The sequence below is a fragment of the Vespa crabro genome, chromosome 2, assembly GCF_910589235.1.
Source record: "Vespa crabro chromosome 2, iyVesCrab1.2, whole genome shotgun sequence".
NCBI classification, from domain to species: domain Eukaryota; kingdom Metazoa; phylum Arthropoda; class Insecta; order Hymenoptera; family Vespidae; genus Vespa; species Vespa crabro.
Window position 1 is genome coordinate 21896591 of NC_060956.1, and position 23911 is coordinate 21920501.

General features: G+C 41.7%; 1 protein-coding gene across 1 annotated transcript in view; it reads left to right on the forward strand.

Moving 5' to 3' along the window:
* LOC124432968 (protein groucho-like) overlaps positions 1-22176 on the forward strand; it is a 40978-nt gene extending 18802 nt beyond the window's left edge. The window contains exons 3-12 of the mRNA XM_046982381.1: positions 321-384; positions 5033-5077; positions 7444-7581; positions 10886-11174; positions 13547-13572; positions 17246-17389; positions 17701-18332; positions 18421-18696; positions 19453-20056; positions 20905-22176. Coding sequence (XP_046838337.1) covers positions 321-384; positions 5033-5077; positions 7444-7581; positions 10886-11174; positions 13547-13572; positions 17246-17389; positions 17701-18332; positions 18421-18696; positions 19453-20056; positions 20905-21012 — 2326 coding nt within the window. The 3' untranslated portion in view covers positions 21013-22176. The remainder of the gene's footprint in view (positions 1-320; positions 385-5032; positions 5078-7443; positions 7582-10885; positions 11175-13546; positions 13573-17245; positions 17390-17700; positions 18333-18420; positions 18697-19452; positions 20057-20904) is intronic.
* Positions 22177-23911: the final 1735 nt, after the last annotated feature.

Below are 23911 nucleotides of genomic sequence, written 5' to 3' on the forward strand. Positions count from 1 at the left end.
TTTTTCTTTTTCTCTCTTTTTTTTTTTTTTTTTCGTATCTTTCTATCGTCGGATCGTACGCGTCATATCGGCTAGGTCCTTTGTTCTACGACCAGTAGTGTTTAAAAAAATAAAAAAAGAAAAAAAAAAAATTATAGAATGGAAAAAGAATCGATGAAGAAACGTTCGGACAGAAACTTTTCAACTTTTCTTTTCCTTTCTTTTCCCATTTTTTTTGTTTTCTTTTTTTTTTTTTTCCTTTCCTTTTTCGTCACGTTTTATTTCTCCGTACGATTTCGACGTAATCGAGCTGTTAAACATTTTTGATTATTTCTGTTTAGATTGAAGCTGGAGTGCGAAAAGTTGGCGACCGACAAGATCGAGATACAACGGCATTATGTGATGGTAAGGAGTAGAAAAAAAAAAAAGAAACAAAAATCATTATTTAAAGTTAATTTTACACGAGCACATGATGATACTTCCTCTCGCTTTCTCCATTTTCGTCCCCACACTCCCCACGCCCCCGTCTACATACATTCTATTCCGTGCAATTATGCTCGCTCGACCGCTAAACCACCGAGACTTTTTAACATTAATTGCGTTCTCACCGTGCAGACTTTGCGTTGGGGTCTCCCTTCTGTTAGATTTCTCTATCTCTTTTTCTCTCTCTCTCTCTCTCTCTCGTGCACGCGTGCTGTATTCTACGTGTAATATATATACGTAGGTATATCCATATCTATAGACACATATCTATGTGTATACTTATTCTAGCTTACATACGAGCAAGCACGCGGTACACTCCTATCGTGCATAGCTAATGATACTAAGAGCCAGTGGTGCTCATCGATTTACCGAAGTCACGTTGCTCGTGCTTTGGGTATCTAATGACAAACTAATACGTAGTAATGGCAGACCGTTGTCCAACGGCTGGTTAATGCCTTTGGATTACGTGGTCGTTCTCATTGGCTTGCTATCTCTCTCTCTCTCTCTCTATATATATATATATATATATACATATATATATATATATATATATATATATATTTCTCTGTCTCTCTGTATTCAACGTTCACGCCGCGGTCGATCGAGTTCAGGCAGAGTCAGCTAATTACGTTGGACCTGTTCGGCTATCGTGCTATATCGGCGTGACTTTGCGTGGAAACTTGTCGGAGATAACGAGAACGCGTAATTAACGAGTTTCTTTTACCACAGCCATCTTCGGAAACGTCTTTCTTTCTCTCTCTCTCTCTCTCTCTCTGACTCACTTTAATTCTTTTTTTTTTGTTTTGATCGGTCGATGTATCGATTCAAAGTCGAAACGACTCTCTCCCTTATATCGAGTTCTCTTTCAAGGTGCATTTTCTGTCGATCGATAGACGCCGTTGGAAAAGCTTCTTCTAAAGAGAATACGTTTTCGACGCATTGGATGCCGATCGACAGAGTCGAATTTCGGTCAAGTCGATAGCTTCTTTTACGAGCTCGTAAAATCAGCTTTACGAAAATGGCTATGCTATATCTGTTTCTCTCTCTTTCTCTCTCTCTCTCTCTCTCTCTCGTTTTGTATCTACCTCTATCTCTTCTTGGTTAGCCTTTGTCCGCTTAACGTTAATTACAATTCCACACGTTCCGAGATTTTGTGCTTTGATGCCAACGAAGAGATAGTAGAGAGAGAGAGAGAGGGAGACCAAAGTGCGATCCGTTTGACTCGCTACACGCGTGTCAAGTTTACCAAGTTCGAACGAGCCACCAACAACAGGGATCGCTTTCGTGCAAGTTGACCTGCCAATTTCGAAAGGTTATTCTCGTGGCCAGAAACGATCGACCGAGACTCGACGTTGTTCCCGATCTATCGCGTTGAATTCTGACCCATCGTTCTATTTTAGATATTTTCTCTCAACGTCGTAAAAGTCGCAAAAGTTTCTTAAGAAAATAAAACGACGAGAATAGGAAAATCATCGATAATTTAATTTAAGTGATGATTTATAATCGATTTGCCGTTAAATTAGAAATTATCAAAATTAATTCAATTAAATGCTATCGCATATTTTTTTTATCTGCAAATGATCATCACGAAATATTGAAATTCGATTTCGATAGATCCAGGATTCCAATGAGGATCCTAGATCCTATAGAGGAGTATCCCCAACTTACGTGGACGACGGAACGATTCGTTTATCAAATTTCAACGATAGGAGAGAAGGCAGAAGGCAATTAATACTTTAGCTCGGGTCGAAGGTTAATGGTTCGTGCGTAATTACTTTGCAACGTATCGCGTTCTATTCTACATTCATCGCGCGAGGATATGCGGGACGCGTTTCAACGCGCATCCCCCACCGCTCTCGCGAACTCTTCATCTCTCTCTTTCTCCCTTTACTCGAGGAACGCATGCATGCGCGCGTTCTCTCTCTCTCTCTCTCTCTCTCTTTCTTTGTCGTGTCACACCGACGGATATATTTTAAGCGCGTGTACGTGATCTTGTTAGCCACCACGTGCACATCGGCTCGATACTAATTTATTGTTGTCCCTCACGGGCCGGTGGCAGGCAGCAAGCAAGCTAGCTAGCAAGCAAGCAAGCAAGCAAGCAAGCAACCCAACCAACCAACCAACCTAGCTAGCAAGCAAGCAAGTAACATTGGAACAACGACGTTGCGTTGCTGTTTTGCTTTCGGTTCACGACGTGTTCCTGTTTTGTGTCAGGAAGAGTCGATGCCGATGGGGTAATAGGTATAGCGTAGGAGGAAGAAGTATGGTAGAGAAGGGTGTCCATCGTCTCCACCCCTCCTTCACTATCGTTCACTCTCTCGATCTTGTTTTTATCGTCTCTCTCTCTCTCTCTCTCTCTCTCTCTCTCGCTCTCTCTCTCTCTCTCTCGCTCTCGAACACGAACGTTGTACGGACTTAATTGGCGCGCGGAGGCGACTAGTTTAAACACGATTAATCAAGCGGACGAGCCGACACGGCCGACACGACGACGAGGAGGAGGAGGAGGAGGACGAAGAGGAGAAGGAGGAGGAGGCGCAGTAGTTAAAGGAAGTCTACGTTCGGTGCAGAGATTTATCGACGCGAACCACGAACGAGAACTCTGCTCTTTCATCCTCACTCCCTCTCGTTCCATTCAATCCTTCGCCTTCTCATCCTCTCTTCCCTCTTCTACGAGTCCTACCGACACACGTTGTATCTCATAATTCGAATCATTGCAAATCGTGCCGTGGCTTCCTCTTCTCTTCGTTCCCCTCGACACCTAGGTGCATCCATGTAATTTCAAATATCGATCAACGTGCTCGACACCTTTCGCACCGATAATTATCAATTAATTACACCAGATACCTGGTTAATGATCGTTCGAAATTTTCTAGCATCTCTCTTTCCTTTTTTTTCTTTTCTTTTCTTTGTTTTTCTTTTTTTCTTTTTTTTAATCGATTGCCATGAGAGGTCGACGAAGATGATTCTTTACGCCTACAAGATTCGCCGACGTCGACGTTAATCGATAGTTTTGCAATTGGAAGAGGTTGCCTCGTTTTCTCGCATCTTTCTTACTCGATCTTAACTACCTTCGTTCTGCTAGCTAGTCATCGTCGTCGTCGTCGTCGTCGTCATCCTCTCTTTACCGGTTACACCCCTTCCTTCCGTCTACTTCCCTCCCATTTCCCTCCTCCTTCTTCTTCCTCTCTTAGATTCTCTCACGAGAGAAATAACTTACTTACGACGCAATTAATTCGTCCGTGTAATTACCGGGCTAATGGCCCGTAAGATTAAGAACCTGTAAGCCGAGTACTCGAGAGCGTGCATTGCACGCGTTTTGCTACTTGCTTCTTCCTCCCTCTCTCCTCCTGTTTCTCTCTCTCTCTCTCATACACACATAATACTTCTCTTTATGGCACCAACTGCGAGCACCGCTTACGTTTATCGCGATTAAAGGATAATTAATAACGCGTTACCGCGGAAACGGTCCAACTAGGTACTACTGCTACTACTAGCAGCAGTAGTAACTGCTACTACTACTGTTACTACTGCTACTGCGACTGCAACTGCTACGTTTACTACTACCACTATTATCCAGCTATATCTCGTTTCTCTGACTAATGACCTCCGTGTGTGAGACTCGGTCGAGTTCGGTGTAGAAAAAAAAGAGAGAGAATCGCACTAGGAAAATATTTCTTTTTTCGATAAAGAAGCTCGGAGGCTGGGACAAATCTGGCAAACGATGCTAAATTGCTGACTCGCTTGCTAATGCTCGCCGCGTTAAACAGCTGAGAAAGAGATAGAGATAGATAAATAGATAGATAGATAGGTAGATAAAGAGAGAGAGAGAGAGAGAGAGAGAGAGAGAGAGAGAGAGAGAACATAAAATAGTAGAAAGTTAAACAAGGACGACCGCAAAAACCACGGCCAGCAGTGGTGCCGCCGAAGGCTATCCTTGTTGTTTTGCGCAATTACGCTCGCGCAATTGAAAAAAGAAAAGAAAGTATTCGATCGAAGGACGTTCTTCTACTCTTCGTTAAACGTGAAATCCTTTGGAAAATTATTATCGTTATCTCGCGCTTACTTTAAGTCTATTAAATTCGATTTAATTAGATGAAAACATTATGTTGGTTATAAAAGAGACAGAGGCATATCGAAGAAACAGAGAACACAACCTCTAACTAATCAGAGATTCGAGATCTTGGAGATATCGATTCGGAATCAACGGCGAGTATCTTTTCTCGCGTCTTAATTAAGCCATGAACGGCTGCGCTACCAAATATGTCGTTGCAAATGTGAAACGAAGCCAGGCAATACGTAAGTACGTACGTACGTATGTACATTTTACGTAAATACGTACTTACATAGGAACGAAGGAACGAGACACGAGTCGTCGTATCAATTTACATGGAGAGACCGAGAGAACGCAATTAGAGGCGAACGCCACGAATTCCTGAAAATTAATTCGTACGACCTTTTTTTCCCGACGTTCTATTAGTTTATCTCTTGTGCAGCTTTGTATTTTAAAGAATTCGATCGAAGAAAATGATAAACATGTCCTTCTTTTTTTTTTTCTTTCTCTTTGTTGCAGTATTACGAGATGTCGTATGGCCTAAACGTCGAGATGCACAAACAGGTAAATATCTTTTGCATTAAAAGTAATTTTCCCATTTTTACAATGACGCACATGTCAACGTCGAGTCGCGAAGAAAAACACATGTGTCTTGCTCGAAACAATATGACGTCGTTTTCCTCATATCTCGCAATCATACATACATACGTGCATACATACATATATGTATGTAGCGTGTATCGCATAACGAATTCGAGCTTGGCTCCTCTAACGTTTTCATCGTTGCTACGTTTTTCAAATTAAATTTCATTTTTTTTTTTTTTTCTTTCTTTTTTCTCTTTCTTTCTTCTTTTTCTTTTCTTCCATTTTTCCGTCGTTTATGAAAATTCGTTATAAATTCAATTTATTACGTTTCTTTTTTTCTCTTTTTCTTTTTTTCTTTTGTTTCTTCATTTCGAAAAGAATTAAAAATGGTCACGTTATACCATTTGGCTTGCATATAGACACTTGTACGTTCTCGCAATATCCTCTTTTCACCGTCTCATTCCACTTCCTCTTTATCATGATCCTCTTCCTCCACCTCCTTCTTCTTCTACTTCTCCTCCTATTTCTCCTCCTTCTCGTTTTCCTCATTCGAGTGGCGTTTTATTTTCCGACTGCGTTACCGCGAGAGGAGACGTCGCGCGTCTCGTCGAACGTCGCATGTTTGCCAAAGTCATTAAGGTGAGATAAGTTTGCTCCGAGTATATACCGGCGAATAAACATTTGCCGCGATGACTCGACGACACGAGTAACGATTTAACGAAAGGAACGTTGGAACTTTGAGTGAGAAAGAGAAAGAAGAAGGATATTCGATGCATTTTTCTTTTATTTATTTATTTTTCTTCTTTTCCATTTTTTTTCCTTTTTTCTTTCTTTTTCACACGCTGCGCTGGCTTCTCGATTTAACGCCTCGAGAAAAAATGTTTTTAATTTTTTCTCCTTCCTTCCTTCCTTCCTTCTTTCTTTCTTTCATTTTCTTTCTTTCATTTTCTTTCTTTCTTTTTTTTTCTTTTCTTTTCCTTTTGCTTCCGATCCGTACAAATCATGCGAAACAAAGAATTGACATTTTTATGCGATCTTTTTTCGATATTTATATCACGTTAAAGGATTCGTTCAATACATGCATATTATATCAGCGTGTATATATGTATGTATGTATGTATGTATGTAATACTCGAAATCTCTCAGGATGTCCTCTCACATGTTTCTCGGTTCTTGTAAAACGTTTCGCTGTACTTATTCCGACAGCTTTATCTTTAATCTCTTCTCATTACTCGTCCAATTCGGAGTCTCTCCACCTCGCGTGGCTTCATTTCTGCGGCGTTGGCACGAGTTACCCGAGATTAAAATAGAGGAAAACGCACCCCTCTCCCATCTCTTGCCAAGCCTGTCCTTTCAAGCTTTCAAAATACGAGCGCTCTTGACTCCAAGGAAACTCCAAATCTCTTTGCTTCTTTTCTTTCTTTCTTTTATTTTTTGCTTTTTTTTTGGTCTTCAAAAAAAAAAAATATTTAGCTACGTAGTCCGATGACACCTCTTTAAGATCTTCTTTTAACTTGCATTAATATCGGTCAAACCAATTAAATGAGTGCAATTTATAGTAGAAATCTAGTTGCTCGTTAACTCCTATCTATTATAACATAGTACACTTTGGAATATTACTTCTAAAGTATATACGTAAATACATACATACATACATACACGCACACACACACACACATATATATATATATATATATATATGAATCGAATGAATATCGAGCATCGATCCAGCAATAGAGCCGTTTATAAAAATTTAAAGACATTTCATAAAACGTCCTCGTTTAACATACATAGTATATGCAAAAATACACATACGTATCTCGTATGGCAATGTATTAATATATGAGAAGAGCTATCGTTCGCAGCCATCGAGCATCTCGTATATAATGGCGAAAAATGGAAGAGGATGGAGAAGAGAGGTATTACGCTCTCGCTAAGCCACGATGTTTTTTTTATTTTATGCCGTCTGCGCTATATAATACGTATAAGTGCTTTATAATTTCTATAAAAGCTCACAGAGCGTGCAATGCGATACTCTCTCTTTCTCTCTTCTCCTCTTTCCCTCCGAGTTCTTCGCTCTCCCTCCTTGCTGGTTGTAGCGGTTGTCCTTATCGACGATTGCATTTTCGTCGAAAAAGTCAAAGCTATCGTCTTTTTTCCTTCTTTCTTTTTTCTTCCTTTTTTCCTACCCTTTTTTTCTTGTTTTCTTTCTTTTTTTTTTTCCTCGACCCCCATCTCCTTTCTTCTTCTCACAGCTCAGAGGCGCGATCATCGTTTACGTTAATGGACGTTTTAATTACGATGCGCCTTTTTTTCTTTTTTTTTTTTATATATATATCCGGCAGACCGAGATATCGAAGAGACTGAACGCCATTATCGCCCAGATCCTGCCGTTTCTTTCTCAGGAACATCAACAGCAAGTTGCCACGGCTGTCGATAGGGCGAAACAAGTTACCATGACGGAACTCAATTCCATAATAGGGGTAAGTACGATTAAATTTTATCAGAAAGAAAAAAAGAAAAAAGAAATAAATTTACTCTTATACTTCAACATAATTCCTTTGCAATATACTCTCTCACTTCGTTATAATATTCAATATAATTCTTATCTCAACGATTTTTATTCGACGACACGACACTCAAATAATTTTGATAATCAGCCTTGCCATTCTCGTCGTCATTGTCGTATCTCTCGACTGAAATTGAAGTCGTTCCATCTACATTCGAACGTCGTAAGTTCGCTAAAGTAAAACCGGTTGATCACGAAATAACTAAGAGGGAGGTGTGAAACGTTTATTATACGAGTCGACAAGAATTTTATTAACTCACGCGTTCTCTGTTTAATTCAAATTACACACACACACATATATATATATATATATATATATATATATATATATATATAAAACGATCACGATAAAGAGAAAAAACGGAAAGGTTTTCGATGATAATGGATAATATCGAGGATATATACTTTGAACCAAAATAAATTTCAGAAGCGTATCAATCGAAGCTATCGTGGATGTAAATTGCAATAAATAAATGGAGTATTCCCCGTTAACGATCGATTCCGTTCATACTTAATATCATAAGGAAACATGTATTTTTGTGTCGCGACGATAAGAACGCTTACTCGTTCGAAATTGGCATGCGATCGTGTGGCGACCCGTCGCGTATAATTGAGTTCCAAGTTGGTACTCTACTTTCTCTCTCTCTCTCTCTCTCTCTCTCTCTCTCTCTCTCTATTTCTCTGTCTCTTCGCGTACATGACTCGAATATTTTTCCAATCGCCAATGGTAAAGCTTAAACGAACCTGTACAGGAAATCAAAGTCTCGGTGTCGTCAAATATCGAGAAAGACCACAATTATTTCTTCGATGAAACGGATTGGGACGGGGAGAAAGGGTTCGCCATAAAAAAAAAAGAGAAAAGAAAACTAGGGAAAAAAAACATGTGTAATCATAATCTAAAGGGTAGTAATTTTTTTGGAGGAGATCGTTGTTTCGTAACGTGCACGTTAAAGAATGAATAAAAGTTAAAGAGGAGAAGACGGAGATAGAAAGGGAGCAAAAGGAAGAAGAAGGTTACCTTCGTTTGGACAAAAGGGAAGAAAAAAAAGAATGATAGAAAGAAGGAAAAGGAGAAACGGAAGGGTGGGCAGGGTTGAAAAACGATCATGTAGTTCTCCGATAGTCAGGTGGTGTATCGGTAATAGGGTAGACTATGGAAGAATTGAGAGAGTGAAAGAGAAGGGAGGAGAAAGGAGGGGGCTTGAGTTTGAGAGGGGAGACGCCGTTCTGGAGGCGATGAGGGCAAATAGACAGAAGCGCCAACCCTCCATGAATATGTATTACTCGGTAAACAGGGCTTGAATCAATATTTCGTTTAATAATACTGCACACGGAACGCAGCAGCCCTTCGAGCTCCCTTCTCTTCCTCTCTCTCTCTCTCTCTCGCTCTCCCTCCTCTATGTCTGTCTTCATCGTACACACGCGTTCGTGCTCTTACACAGTTCCACATGGCTTTTTGTCACGCGCTCTCTCTCTCTCTCTCTCTCTCTCTCTCGTTTTCGTTCCGTTGGATTTAACACGCAGGTAAGGGATGAGTTTCACCTCGAGACTTAACCATCTTTACTTTCAACGTGATGCAACCCCTCTTTTGTAGTTCTTCTTGAGGGATCGTTTATCTATATCTTTCTCTCTTATTCTTTCTGCTTTGTCGCATTTTTCTCATAAATATCTGTCTATCCGGTCTTACGCGTTATTCACGCAGCGTTAAATCTCGTTTAGGACTATTACGTTCCGTTCGATCGTTTTCTATTTGAATACAAATCGGTGTGCACGACGATTTACATCATGGAAGAACAAAGTTTCGACTTCTTGATATTACCAACGATTTAACTTTCAAGAGCGAAATAGAGCGAGAGAGAGAGAAAGAAAGAGAGTATGTGTGTGTGTGCGCGCGCGCGCGTGTGTGTGTATGAGAGAGAGAGAGAGAGAGAGAGAGGATAATAAAGTGGCACGTGATGAATCCGGACGCAAAGCCGAGGAAGGGAGTTCTCTGGAGGGGTAGCAGGAAACTCGAGTCGGTGTGGCCCTTAAACCGGAAGTCGAGTGGCCGGGGGGCAAATTGCACGGTACTTCCTCGCGTACGTGCCGGTAGCGGGCCGCAAATACGTCCCCGGAGAGATAAACGTTGGCTGGTCTTGGCACCGACGGGAATCTATGTACCTATGTATATATACCTACGTGACCTTCTCCTGGCGACTCATTCCAAGCAAGGAACCTACATAGAGAAGGCAATCCGCAGCCCTTGGGGCGAGTTCACTGGGCGGAGACGGGGAAATAACTATCGCACACAATCGGCGCGTAGCCCGAGAGGGATTATTTCGTATAATCCACCCCTAGTGCTGGCGAACCCCTCAGGCTCTTCTTTCTCTCTCTCTCTCTCTCTCTCTCTCTCTCTCTCTCTCTCTCTCTCTCTCTCTCTCTCTCTCTCTCTCTTTGCACACCCCTAAGTGCCTAAAGTGAAATCCACGATAAGCACGATTCGCACGCGTAACGAGTTTATCGGGATTCCCCCTGCCTCCCCTTTCACATTTACGACCTTAACACGCACACTATCGCACACAAAATTATACGTATATACAAATGTCGCAATCCCCAAGGCTCGACGACCGACCGTTCGATCCTCCCTCCTATTGGTCTTTCTTACGCTTTCTATTTCTGACCCTACTATATACAACACACGCTCGATATTCTTTCCTTCTCCCTTTTCTATAATATATACAGGAGTTACATACTTATGTATGAACAAGGGTTACGTGTCCCTCCTCCTCTCCGGTTTTTCGAACGTACACTATTCGATGCTATCGGCGTTTACGTTTCTTCTTCGGTATGGTGGGTAATATGAGAAAGGCATATGAGCATGTAGACAAATATCCGTACCTGTTTGCGTTTTAGAAGGGGTGAATGGTAACGAGAGAAGGATCACTTTATTGACGCATCCTATAAATATATTTTATTTAGGATATTAAACGTACGGAGGAATCACGTATCGATTTCTCAATATAATTTTTTTATTTATTCGTTTAGAAAATTCTTAACTCGAGTTCGCGTCTTGAAAAAAAAATGTCATATTTATATTGGAAATATTCTTTTTACCGTAAACACTGGTTATTTTACGTTGAACGTCCTTGTGAGAACGTGTATGCAACATATCGAAATAAAAAAACATTGACACACATATACCTTCACGCTCGTTAAGTATAATTATGTTTTCCTTGTAGACGTTGCAACAACAGAGGCCCGATATTCCTCGATTATTGCAGCAAATGCACGCTCAACAACTGCCACCAGGAGCGGCTATAGGCGCGCATCCAGGAATCCCCGGTTTACCCGGATTGGGACCAGCTGCTGGTCTTCCGGTACCGACATCCGCTTCCGCGGCTTTACTAGGTCTTGGATTGACTCCGGGCGCAGCGACGACACCCGGAACGACGGCAGCTCATCCGCTTTCGATGCTAGCTAAGCCGGAGATTCATCGTGGTCAACCGGACGATCTCAAAAGCAACGGTGGTCAGTTTCTTTTTGTATTTTCGATTTTCATCGAAAATTCAATATATTCTATATCAATTTCTATAAAAACGTACGAAAATATATGAGAATTTTTAACGTAAAACGTTAAGCGCCTGCGGGTATGGCAAATGTTCAATTTTTTTCTTTCTTTTCCTCTTTTTTTTCTTTTTCTTTCAACATTTCGACAGTATTCGTACGTCTTTAATAATTCGATCGAACAAATATAATGAGAAGGAGTTGAGAGGATGGAAATTAAACGATTAGAGAGGTTAACGTTTCCAAATATAAATTAGAAGATACTCGTCTCGTAGCGTGGAAGGACAATTTCGTTATACATCGAGATAGGAATTAGGTATCTCTAGATAGTATATACTACCGTCAGACGCGGAATAACGAGAGATCGCGTGTTTAATTTCTTCCGCATAATGATCGAAAATGTGGGCCGCGTTGAGTTGAGTTTAGTTGCGCTGTGTTGCCTTGCGTTGCGTTCCGTTGCGTTGCGTTGCGTTACGTTGCGTTGCGTTGCCTTGCCTTGCCTTGTGTTACATTGCGTTGCATCGCGTCGTTACATGCCTCACGATCGTTCTCGCGTATCGCGTTATGTTGTCGAGCGAAAGTCTCGATGGGACATGATAATCCACGATGTTACCGGCACACGCGAACCTTATCGCGTCGAGTTGAGAAAAAGTATATGAAATTATTTGGTTATATATATACACATACATACATACAGGGTGTACCTTAACACGCGCTCTTATTATTCACCGTGCATTACACTATGAGGCACGAAAACAGTGAAGAAAGAAAAAAATATATATATAAAAAAAAAAGAAAAAAAAAAAAAAAAAAGAAAAAAGAAAAAAGAAGATAAAAAAGAAAGAAAGGAAGGAAGGGTTAGAAGAAGAAGAAGAAGAAGAAAAAAATACGTTCACATATTCGTGCGTGATCTTTGACCATTTTTCCATTCCAACGATCCTTATCGCAAACCGAGTTGGTATAACCAAAGGACAACGGTGAATGCGCTTATGCCATTGTATAGAATAAACGTTTGAAATTTGTGAATAGATAAGAGACAATGTGCTACGGTAATTATAGGTTCGGACGGTATACATGCACGTTTCGAACACTTCCTCGTAGATAAAAGGTAAGGAATTACATATATCGATGTTAACCGATAAGAAAAAGACGATTTTATGAATTTCTTTCATTGTTTCCGTTATCTAATCGATCGGCACGTTAAAGGAAGTCCTTCGCGTGTTAAAGAAATTCAATCTATTTATATCATTACCGTTTAAAAGACGATTCGCATAAATACTTACAAAACGACGTATGTATTTTAAATGAGAATATCATTAACACGTGATTACGATTCATTCGTTTCTCGACGAACGTTGATAATTAGAAATACCAACTTGTTACTACGTATTGAGGACACCCTGTATATATAACAGGAGATTTTCGAAAAGATTTCATTCGACCAGAGGCATAGAAAACGAAATTTTCTACTCTTTTGTAGACGAACCTCGTTTGATCTCGTGATACTCGACGCGTATGTACATACATATATCATTTCCGTCGAATGAAAGCCCGCGACCAGGCGTGGTTGGGGGTGTGGTGAGGTGGGGCGCAGAGGTGCGGCGTGCAGGACGGTGAAAAAAAATATGTAGTATCTAGGCGACGCAAAGGGAGAGGACGAGGAGAGTGACGAGGAGAGACGAGAAGGGATGAGGAGAAAGAGGGAGAGGAAGAGGAGGAGGAGGAGGTGGAGGAGGTGGAGGATATGATGGGGATGGTGCACGAGTCGGTTCGCTTGCCCGGAAATTTCCAAAGCGCTTTTCGGGTATCCGCTTTCGAGAGACGAGAGCGTGTTGCGTCACCCTGTTAGCGGACACCGGCGGTTTTCAGCGAAAAGCGCATAAATATGCATGAAGATCATTTATACGGGTGCCGTTTTCCCTCTCTCTCTCTCTCTCTCTCTCGCTCACTTTCTCTCTCTCTCTCTCTCTCTCTCTCGCTCGCTCTCTCTTTCTCTCTCATTCTCTGTCTCTCATTCTCTATCTCTGTCTCTCTCTTTTCCATAGACCACCTCGCACATCCCTTTCTATGTTATTAACATTTTATCGACGCGTTTCGCGCGTGTACGTTTTCCGTCGCTCGCTTTTTCTAGACTCTTTCCACGCTCCGTCGAACGGAGTGAAAATCGTTTTCGATGATTAAAAGGAATAAAAGGGAGAAAGAAAAAAAAATAAATAAAAAAAAAAAAAAGATAGAAAAAGTAGTTAAAGGTGAAATATAAAAACGAATACGTCGGTAGTCTTACCATTGAAAGTCCGGGCTAACGAGATACTTTTTTTTTTTTTATTCTGTTGCAGGTCTTAGCTCGACCGAGGAGAGACACGTGAGTAGGCGAACGATTTAAATGAAAAAAAAAAAAAAAAATAAATAAATAAATAAATAAAGTAAATAAATAAATAAAAGAAAACAAAAAAGAAAGAAAAAGAAAACGTTCGATTTTTCCGCATCTTATTCTCCGAAAATGGGAGATCGTAAAGGAGTCACGCGAGCTACGAATTTTCCGATCGGACAATGCATCTTTACGTAGAGAAATATATATACATATTTGTACCTATACGAGTGTACGGGGTTAAACGATTCTTTTTGGGTTTTTTTTTTTTTCTTCTTTTTTAAATGTTCCCTCGCGCTGCAAGCGGCTCTCGATCGTAACGAATTTCCCCATTATCCGCGTCGAATGTCGGCGCGATGAAAGGCGATAAAACTGTTTTTTTTTCTCTCGCGGTCGTAATCAACGCTCGCGCGGAACGTTCGCCTCGGATATCGCTGTTATTGCATCGTTTATATGCACGTAGCTACTTCGTACGTATCTACATACATAGGTGAACGCATCGTATCTATGTATGCATGCGTGCATGTATATATGTGTATATGTATGTATGTATGTATGTAGGTATCTACACGATTACGAATCTCGCATCGAAATTTATAGCAACGCGATCTCGCGCATCGTTAAATATTTCTCATTCGGAGAACTGGGCATATAAATTATTTATCGAAACGTCAAATTAATAATCCGATTAACCGTGAAATCGTGGCAATTGGACTCGTTGATAGTTGTTGGTGGTGTGGACGGTAAGCGACAAGCGAGACCGAAGACGACGCTTATTGCCAAAAATTTCATGAAAGGTGAAGATACGAGGGGGAAACGGTTAAGTTTTTTAACGTTTCCGCAACTCGTCCAACGCAATTAGCATATTTTGGCGAGGGTGAGTTCTCTTTGCAAGAAGAAAGGAAAGAGAAGAGAAGAGGAAAGAAGAGAAGAATGGAGAAGAGAAGAGAAGAGAAGAGAAGAGAAGAGAAGAGTGCTTCCGTAGAGAGACGCACAAGCACACATAGTCGAGTCGTAAGTCAGAGAGAAGCAGCGCGTGCAAGCGTACTCGAGCGTGCTGGTACTCAACGTAGCCTCGTGTATAACACGCAGATTACACGCGTGTAACTTTTCGTGCTCGCGAAGGGTGGTAGAAACGAACGGCGCGCTGTGGTGCCGGCTGCTGCTGCCGTTGCTTCGCGTATACCCGCACTCTCTACGGTGCAATTTATGTTTTCGACGGACGCTCGAGAGCCACGGAAAGTGGCCGCATGGAAAGAGAAAGAGAGAGAGAGAAAGTACACGAAGAGGAGTAGTAGTACTAACAGCGAGGGCAGCCGCTATGTTGTGTAGTAGTTGCTAGTAGTCGGGGAATACTGGTGGTGGTGGTGGTGGTAGGGGTAAAGTTCAACTACTACGTTCTGGGATTAAGCACGAAAGTGAGAGAGAGAGAGAGAGAGAGAGAGAGAGAAAGAACAAAAACGTAACAAACGCATTTTCCACCTTTCTTCGTCTCCGTAAAATTACCTGTCCGTTTTCACCTTGTCGAGATGAAATTACGAATTCAAATATGAATTTTAAGCGCACTTCGCAATCTCTTTGTTATTCTAAGAGAAGGAAAGAGAAACGTAGAAGGTGAAGCATTAAATTTATGCCCGATATATCTTCCGTTCGCGTCCTGCCGTGTTTGTAGTACATACCTACCTATATACATAATTCCCATGTTCCGATTCGATCGTTAATTTAATTCGGCCGAAGAATTAATTATCCTAGCGACGTGAGCCTTCGGTCAATTCTCGGAGAGAGCCCGCCAGCGTTGTTTATAACGTGCTTGCGCGAACAGCGAATGCATTAATATGTATTACGTGAAATATGTAAATACGTATGAATGTATATACGTACGTACGTACGTACGTACCTATATATAATATGTACGTACGAATCCGTTAAGCTCTTTTACATGTTAAGAACTCGAATTACGGAACAATAGAGGAGGGACATGGTCGAAAGTACTTTTCAGACGTTTACGATGCCGCAAAAAAATTGTTAAATAGAAGCGAAGTGAACGGGCTATCGCGCGTGAAAAGCATGATAGGTAAATGGAGAGAAAGAGTGGGAGGGTGAGAGACGAAGGAGAAAGAGGACAGACGGAGGTGGAGATAGTGGAAAGGAGTCGTTCGTGAGACAAGAAAGAGCAAACGAGTGGGAGAGAGAGAAAGGAGAGAGACGGAAAAAATAATGGAAAGAAACGAAGGTAGGCCATAAAGAAGGGCGAGAAGGGAGTGCGGAGCGTGTATTATAGGTTTGCCGAGTCTGTAATCATCGCAGGACCGCGAAACGCCCACCGACGCCCTCTCATTCCGCGTCTTGCCATTCTATTTTCCTCTCTTCTTCCTCTCTTCGTGCCCGAGGCACTTTCCGTTCTGAGCCTTCTGCTCGTGTCCTCCATCCTTTTCTCTTTTTCTTCCTCTCTCTTCCTTCCTTTCTTTCTTTCGTTTTATATCTCTTTTTTCTTTTTTTTTCTTTTTTTCTTTTTCTTTTTCTTTTTCTTTCTCCACTCGCAGCCGTACGTTATGCATGCCCACTCTATAATCATTATCGGCCCTACCAGGCCGACCCCTTTCCCTTCTTCACCCCCAACCCTTTTCTCCTGTCCTTTTTCGTCTCGCAGCTCATTTTCTGTTCTCTTCTCACACTCCTCGAGATAAAGATAGATAGATAGAGAGAGAGAGAGAGAGAGAGAGAGAGAGAGAGAGAGAGAGCCACCGCATCCTATCTTTTCCTTTTTCTACCCTTTTACCTTCCCTCTTGTTCTCCTCCCTTCCTGCCATGAATTCCATTATACTTCATTACAGCTTGACCGATGGCCGAGGACGCGTGCCACCTTGTGATTCGAGAAATTTCACTCGAATATCGGCAATCCTTTTTTTCTTCCTCATTTTTCTCTCCCCCCGCCACCCCGTCGTCGATTCCCTCGTTGAAATTATACATCCTACGACACATACAGTTCAACACTAGTTTTATGTAAATACGTAGATGTAAAAAATGAAAAGCACGAACGCGTAATAATTTCAAATGCGCGCGCGCGTGTATATTTTTATTCAAATGGAAAAAAAATTTTCGTAAAAACCGTCAGGTTGTAAACGTAAAATTGAAATTCATCGATCGGTGGATGACGAGCACGGAACGCGAGCGAACGCTCTTCGACGATAATAAAAGTGGACTCGACTAGATCGTTAATAGTGCGGTAATCGCGCTGACAGCCAAAATTACATTTTAATATCGTCCTCGCGGGCTAAACGAGTACGCTCTACCGAACGTTCCGCGTTTCATGTCGCCCGCTAAAATCGAAATCGATTACCGCGAAAGCTCGTCTGACGATTGTTAATAACCATCGACGTAGATAATTATGGTTTGTCACGTAACATCCTGCGTGTAGAAAACGTCTTGTTTCTACTATCGTGTATTATGAAAATTGGATGTATATACGTGTGTATATATATATATATATATATATATATATATATATATATATTTTGATTCGGCTTAATTCATTTGAGATATTAAGGCAAGCGGACTCCTTTGAATCTCTTTTCTTTTCTTTTTCTTTTGGTTTTTTCTCTCGATTCTTTTCCTTATTTTTCGTAAGAAATATCATCGTCTAATTGGCAATATTTTTGTATTACAGAGAAGTTCCATATCTCCCGGTGACAAGTACAGTCGACCACGAACGCCACAAGAGTCCCATCACGGTCATCATTCCCAGAACCATCACGATCACTCGATTCACATAAAGAAAATGAAGAAGGAACAGGACAAGGACATCGGACACGTAAGTTTGATATTTCTTGGTGTTAGTGCGTTACACGTAGGTAGACGCGTAGGTAAACGATAAATATCTGGTACTGGAGAGAACTATAATTTAGTCGTTACGAAGAAATCCACGATTAATCGCCGTCTCTAATACTGCTCAGATCTCTATCGCTAATTAGATTCCTATCGAGTGTCGCTAGGTGCATTAGAAAGCCGATACATAATCTCGATTAGATAATCATCGTCGCGGTGGAAGCAGTTAATTAAGGAGAGAGAGAGAGAGAGAGAGAGAGTCGAGATCACGTTTTCCTTTTTTCTTGACTCTAATAGAGCGACGGGGAGAAGAGCGATCAGGATCTTGTGGTGGACGATGCGAGCGAGGGACCGACGAGTCCGGTGGTCAATGGAAGGTCGTCTCCTCGAGAAAATGGGATAGACAAGGTGGTAGTGGCGCCATTGGGTAGCAGCGTACAAACGAAAAAGGACATAACACCGCACTCGCCTAGAAGTGGGACGAGCAGCAACGCGAGCACCCCTTCGGCAAAAAAAATGGAAGAACGAGAGAAGGCTACGACACCGATCTCAAAATCTCTCACGCCAACATCCGGATCGGCGGTAATCGGCGGTGGTGGTGGCGGTGGTGGCGGTGGCGGTGGCGGCGGTGGTGGCGGCGGCGGCGGCGGTGGCGGTGGAGGCGGTGGCTTGAAGCCATCGGTTTCGGCGAAACTCTTACAAGGTCCACCTACCGGCGGTGCCGTTCCTGGCCCTTACCCTCCTCATTATCCACCCGGACCACCTCCCCATCATCTCGGGCCAGCTGCCCAACATCCTCACGTCGACATGATCGGTTACAACGGTTACGCGCCACCTAGAGCACCGCCTTCCCTTCAACAGCTTTACGATCCCCACGTTACGATGAGGGCACCCATGGTTGGCTCGGTCGGTGTACCTGGTGGCAAACCGTAAGTACGAATTAATCGAACGTTCTACCCTCGGCCCTCACAGTAAAAGGAAAAAATTCAATTTTCCCATTTGACTTTTGTTTAACAGGGCGTATAGTTTCCACGTGTCGAGCGAGGGACAGATGCAACCAGCAAATTTCCCTTTGGACGCTTTGATGGGAAGCGGGATACCGCGTCACGCGCGCCAGATTAATACTCTCAGTCACGGCGAGGTCGTGTGCGCGGTCACGATCTCGAATCCAACCAAGTACGTTTACACTGGCGGCAAGGGATGCGTCAAGGTCTGGGACATCAGTCAGGGCGGGACTGGGAGCGCGAAGCCGGTTTCGCAGCTCGATTGCCTGCAACGTGACAACTACATCAGGTTCGTGGAAATTACCTTTCTCGACGACGATCCTATAAACGCTCTTTCTCCCTCTCTTCTTCCTTGTGTTTTCGGTCCGACCAAATTTCCTCTCTTTTTCGTAAATTCATCAAACGATGGATACGCAAAAATAGAACTTTTATCGCGTGAAATATACGATAAACGATATTCGCGTATATTATGACGTTACATTGCAAAATTAATAACGACTCGAAAAGCGGCAGTGATTTATAATGAAAACAAAACCGCAGGAATCGAGCGTTAGCACAAACTCCTCTCTCTCTCTCTCTCTCTCGATATTTTACGAACGTCAAGCGTATTTTTGCATTGTAATAAAATTCCAAGCGGCAAATTGTTCGCGTTTCGCTCCTCCGCTGTGTGATCGTTAATGCTCGTATGTTAATTAAATTTCATACACGTTTCTTGCAATCACGTTTCCCGTTCCTCTCTTCCTCTCCCCCATCTCTCTCTTTCTCCCTAGAACCTTTACCGGATTTGATATATTTTAGCCCCGCTTATATGTAAATTCGGTGCGCTATTGTTCGATTAAAATCTCCGTGAGCATGCATTAATTATCGTTGAAAATACGATCTCGCGATGAACGAATTTTAATACGAGCGTCTACATTATCTCTAAAGTATTCTCTTACAGTCGCGTTATTTAAATGATCGCACTCGATCCTGTGATACATTATCAGAAAACGTCATTCGTTTTGACGAGCATTATAAAACCATTGTTTCCCCTCATACGATACAGATCGGTGAAGCTATTACCGGACGGTAGAACATTGATAGTTGGTGGGGAGGCAAGTCAATTGAGTATCTGGGATCTAGCCAGTCCAACCCCGAGGATCAAAGCCGAATTGACCTCGTCGGCACCGGCGTGCTATGCTCTTGCGATCTCTCCGGACTCGAAGGTCTGCTTCAGTTGCTGCAGCGACGGAAACATCGCCGTTTGGGATCTTCAAAATCAGGCGTTGGTCAGACAGTTCCAAGGTCACACTGATGGTGCCTCTTGCATAGATATATCTGCGAACGGCTCGAAACTCTGGACCGGTGGTCTTGACAACACAGTACGCTCTTGGGATCTCCGGGAGGGTAGACAGCTACAGCAACACGATTTCACGTCGCAGATTTTCTCACTTGGTTACTGTCCCACCGGCGATTGGCTCGCCGTCGGCATGGAGAATTCGAACGTCGAGGTACTCCACGCTCTAAAACCTGACAAGTATCAATTGCATCTGCACGAGTCCTGCGTGTTATCCCTGAGATTTGCCTCGAGCGGTAAATGGTTCGTCTCCACGGGAAAGGACAATCTTCTTAACGCTTGGCGTACCCCTTATGGCGCCTCGATATTCCAGGTAAGAAAGTTTCTCTCTCTCTCTCCCCCCCCCTCTCTTTCTCTATTAGAATCCTTGGAAAACTTATAAAAAGAGAGTTATTATAAAATTTCGCGAGCGTATCGCGCAATAAAAATGATTCACTTACGGCGAGAATGTTCCATCGATCGACCAGCAAAATCAAGCGGTTGATCTCGTTTCGATTACACTTTCGAATAAAAATTCAAATTTCGTTCGAATCGCGATATTTGATTTTTAGAGGCAGACTCTCGCCGCGAATTCGAAAGATCTATAGCCTTCCATCGTCAGGCGTGTTTCCAAAAATGTATTTTACATCCCGCTTGGCACTACCTCTCTATTTGTTTTGTTCCGCATAAATCCGTGCAGTTGGGAAACCAGAATACGTTTTTTTTTTTTCCTTTTTTTTTCCTTCCTTTTTTTTTCAAATTTTCCTTGATAATATATAAACTGCGCGCGATCGTTGTAACCCGCAAAGCAAAATTCGTAGGTACCTATGTAGTACTTCCATACGTACATACGATACTTCAAGAGATAAAATTCAACGTACTAATGTTTCGATGTAGTAGTTTCGATTCCACGTTGAAATTGGCTTCGCAAACGCAAAACTCGCGCGTCTGCTTTCTAGGGTGAAATATTTTTAGCGAGAAATGATGTATCGGCTAGCATATTTGTTTTATTCCTTTATATCGTCAGTCTCATTCAACGCCTCGGTATATTTTTTTCCCCTTCTTCTTTTTGTTATTTTATTTATTTTATTTTATTTTTTTTTTTTCTCTTTTCTTTCACCATGTCCTTCACTCTTCGATCGTATTTTTACTATTGGACATATGTCGATCGATTGATTTCAGTCGAAGGAATCGTCATCGGTGCTGAGCTGTGACATCTCCGCGGACGACAAGTATATCGTAACCGGTTCTGGTGACAAAAAGGCGACAGTCTACGAGGTTCTTTATTGAAGAAAATCAAAAGGAGTCACCTCCGTCATCATCGAAGACCACTTTTCAAGCGTTCGTCTATATAATTCGTGTGTTACGTTATTTACGAGCAACTTTGTTGCCGTTGTTGTTCTTGTTATCGTCATCGTCGTCGTCGTTGTTGTTGTTGTTGTTGTTTATACCGATGGAAAGAGAGACTATATGTGAAGTTGCGGGTAACAAGTGGATACATCTCGAGGAGAAACGAAAGGAAATTTCGAAAGGAATTAAATGGTCCGAATTTGATAGCTCGTTAAATCTGATCTGTCGGTGGCGATTAGTATAAAATGCTCGAGAGCTTGGTGAATTTATATACACGAATGTAGATAGATTTTCACTCGAATTATTCGAAACGAAGCAGGTCTTTACATTTTTTCGGTAACTGCTTCTAATTCTTTTTTTTCGGCATTTTCTTTTCGACCTTTTTCCTTTTCTTAGTTTTCTTTTGTTTTTTTGTTTTTTTTTCTTTTTTTTTTTCTTACGGTTCGATGGACGTTGAAACGACATAGTCGGACCAAATCGCGAGTTTCGTAAGTTCTCGAATAAGTGACTCGAAAATTCGAGCAAGCCTTACTAAAGTTTTAAATTACCGTAAAAGAAGGCGAAGGACGAGAATGGGAGTACGGCGAGGATAGGACTCGAACAACGAGCTCCGATTAAGCTCCCTTTAATAAGCGATCTTGAAAAGCGGTTTCGTTCGTTCCGTTTCTCTCGACGCGCATAAATGAATCGCCTTTGGCAACGAGATCGCACATTAATTCTACTTAGGATTAGAAGGTATAGTGACGAGCGTAAAGTAACACTTTGCTCACGCATATCTTGCCTATCTTGTAAATTTTGTATATACCATAGATATACATATATACATATATATATATATTCATCATATATATATACATATGTATATACATATATATATATATACATATATATATACATATATATATATATATATATATATATATATATATATATATATATTATAGAGAGCATCACGAGCATACCGTCATATTTTTCTACGTCTACCGAGAGAGCTCGGTGGCAAACACGAAAAGGATAACTCTTTGTAAATATTAATCGAGATTTAGAGATTATTATACATAAACGGATAAGAGTCGAAATAATAAAAGAGTATAAAGCGACGTATTAAATCAATGTTACTAACTATTCATTCCTCCTCGAATATTTATTCACCGATCCGAAGAACAAACATTTTCAGGTAAGTTGAGTAAACGTATACATGCCATCATCGTTACCTAACGTAATAACAAAAATTTTATGCATGATCACACGAAACATTATAATCCTTATCTTATATATTCTCTTATATACGATAAAATGGTAATGGGTAATAGAAAATATGTCGATATCTGTTAATATCTGTTGAATTAGACGATCGGGAAGAGAGAGAGCAATTTGAATTTGAAACTGGTAGATTGGCGGAGGAGGAGAAAGCGGAGTAGTGGTAAAGAACATGGCAGAGATCGCGGTGACCGTGCGAAAGCCACCACCGAGTAGGTAATTAGCGATGCCATGCATGCACACGGTTCAGCCGTATTCAATGGAAGGTTCATCGACGTAACGTTATTATGATAGCAGCACATTTTGCATATGTGCCCGCTATCGGGATATAGAAGAGTATTGCGACGAGGGTTGTATTATAGTCTAGAGAGGGAAAGAGAGGATAGATGGAGAGGGGTTGGATTTGAACGGGGAAAGGATGATTTTACGCGGGATTTGCCGCACGCCGAGTCGTATTTGCATGGTAATGATATGCGACGCGGTAGGAATGACGCCCGGGGACGTTGTCGGGGAAACCTATTGGGGGTCGGAGGTGGGGAGTAGGGCGAGTTTTACGTGGGTTTACGGGGGTTAGAACTTGAAGGGGGTCGAGTACCAAGCGCGACCGATGGGACGCCCACGGCATTTCGCGGATGAATCTTGAATATATCGCGCTAGCTAAATACAGATCGGTTATTATGGATAATTCAAGGGAGAAAGAGGATTTATCGTATCAGGGAAGGTCCCGTCGATACGATGAACGAAGGAACGTATCAATTTCATTCGATAATATAACGAGATTAACTTATAAAAAATTTATATATTCGATTAATTTATACCGAGATATTAATGGGAAATATATATTGGAATAATTAGATATTCAAGGAGAGAATTGTAATCTATACGGAATGGAAATAATGGGAAACAAAAAAGGTAGTTTCAAGTGATACGTAATTATGTGGCACGAAGGTAGTTATGAAATAAAGTTTTTAATACGTTACGATACTTGACAGCACAACCGAGCGTTTCCGTCTAGCAAGAGAACAGGGGGTGAGAGAGAGAGGTTACGAGCTCTCATAATAAAAAGGAAGAAAGAGTAAAGAAGTCATAGAAAAAGAATGAGGTGGAAAAGAACGCGTCTCTATTTTTCCCCAACGAAAAGCAAACGTAGCGACAACGCGTATCCTCTCTTTTATCAGAACTTAATGTATTCTCATAACGAATTCATGAAGCGTGTGTCGGATCGTATATGCGTGTGCACGTAGGTAGGTAGTTGGGTAGGTAGATAGGTATATAATATATATATTTGTGTATATATATATATATATATATATATATATATATATATGCGTTGTATATTACGTAGGGAAGACGGATGGCTCTGTTGATTTTCAACGTCGGTAGAGAAGGATATTTTACGACTTGCCGATTTTTATCCGTTTGAATATACGAGCAAAGGAGTGCGAGAAAGAGAGAGAGGAAGAGAATGAGTATGCAGAGTTTGGGCCAGACAAGCGATGCAAAGCGCCACCCACACGCGAGGCACTAATTTTCCCTCTGTCCGTTGGCGTCCCACTGCGGCGGCGGCGGCGGCGGCGGT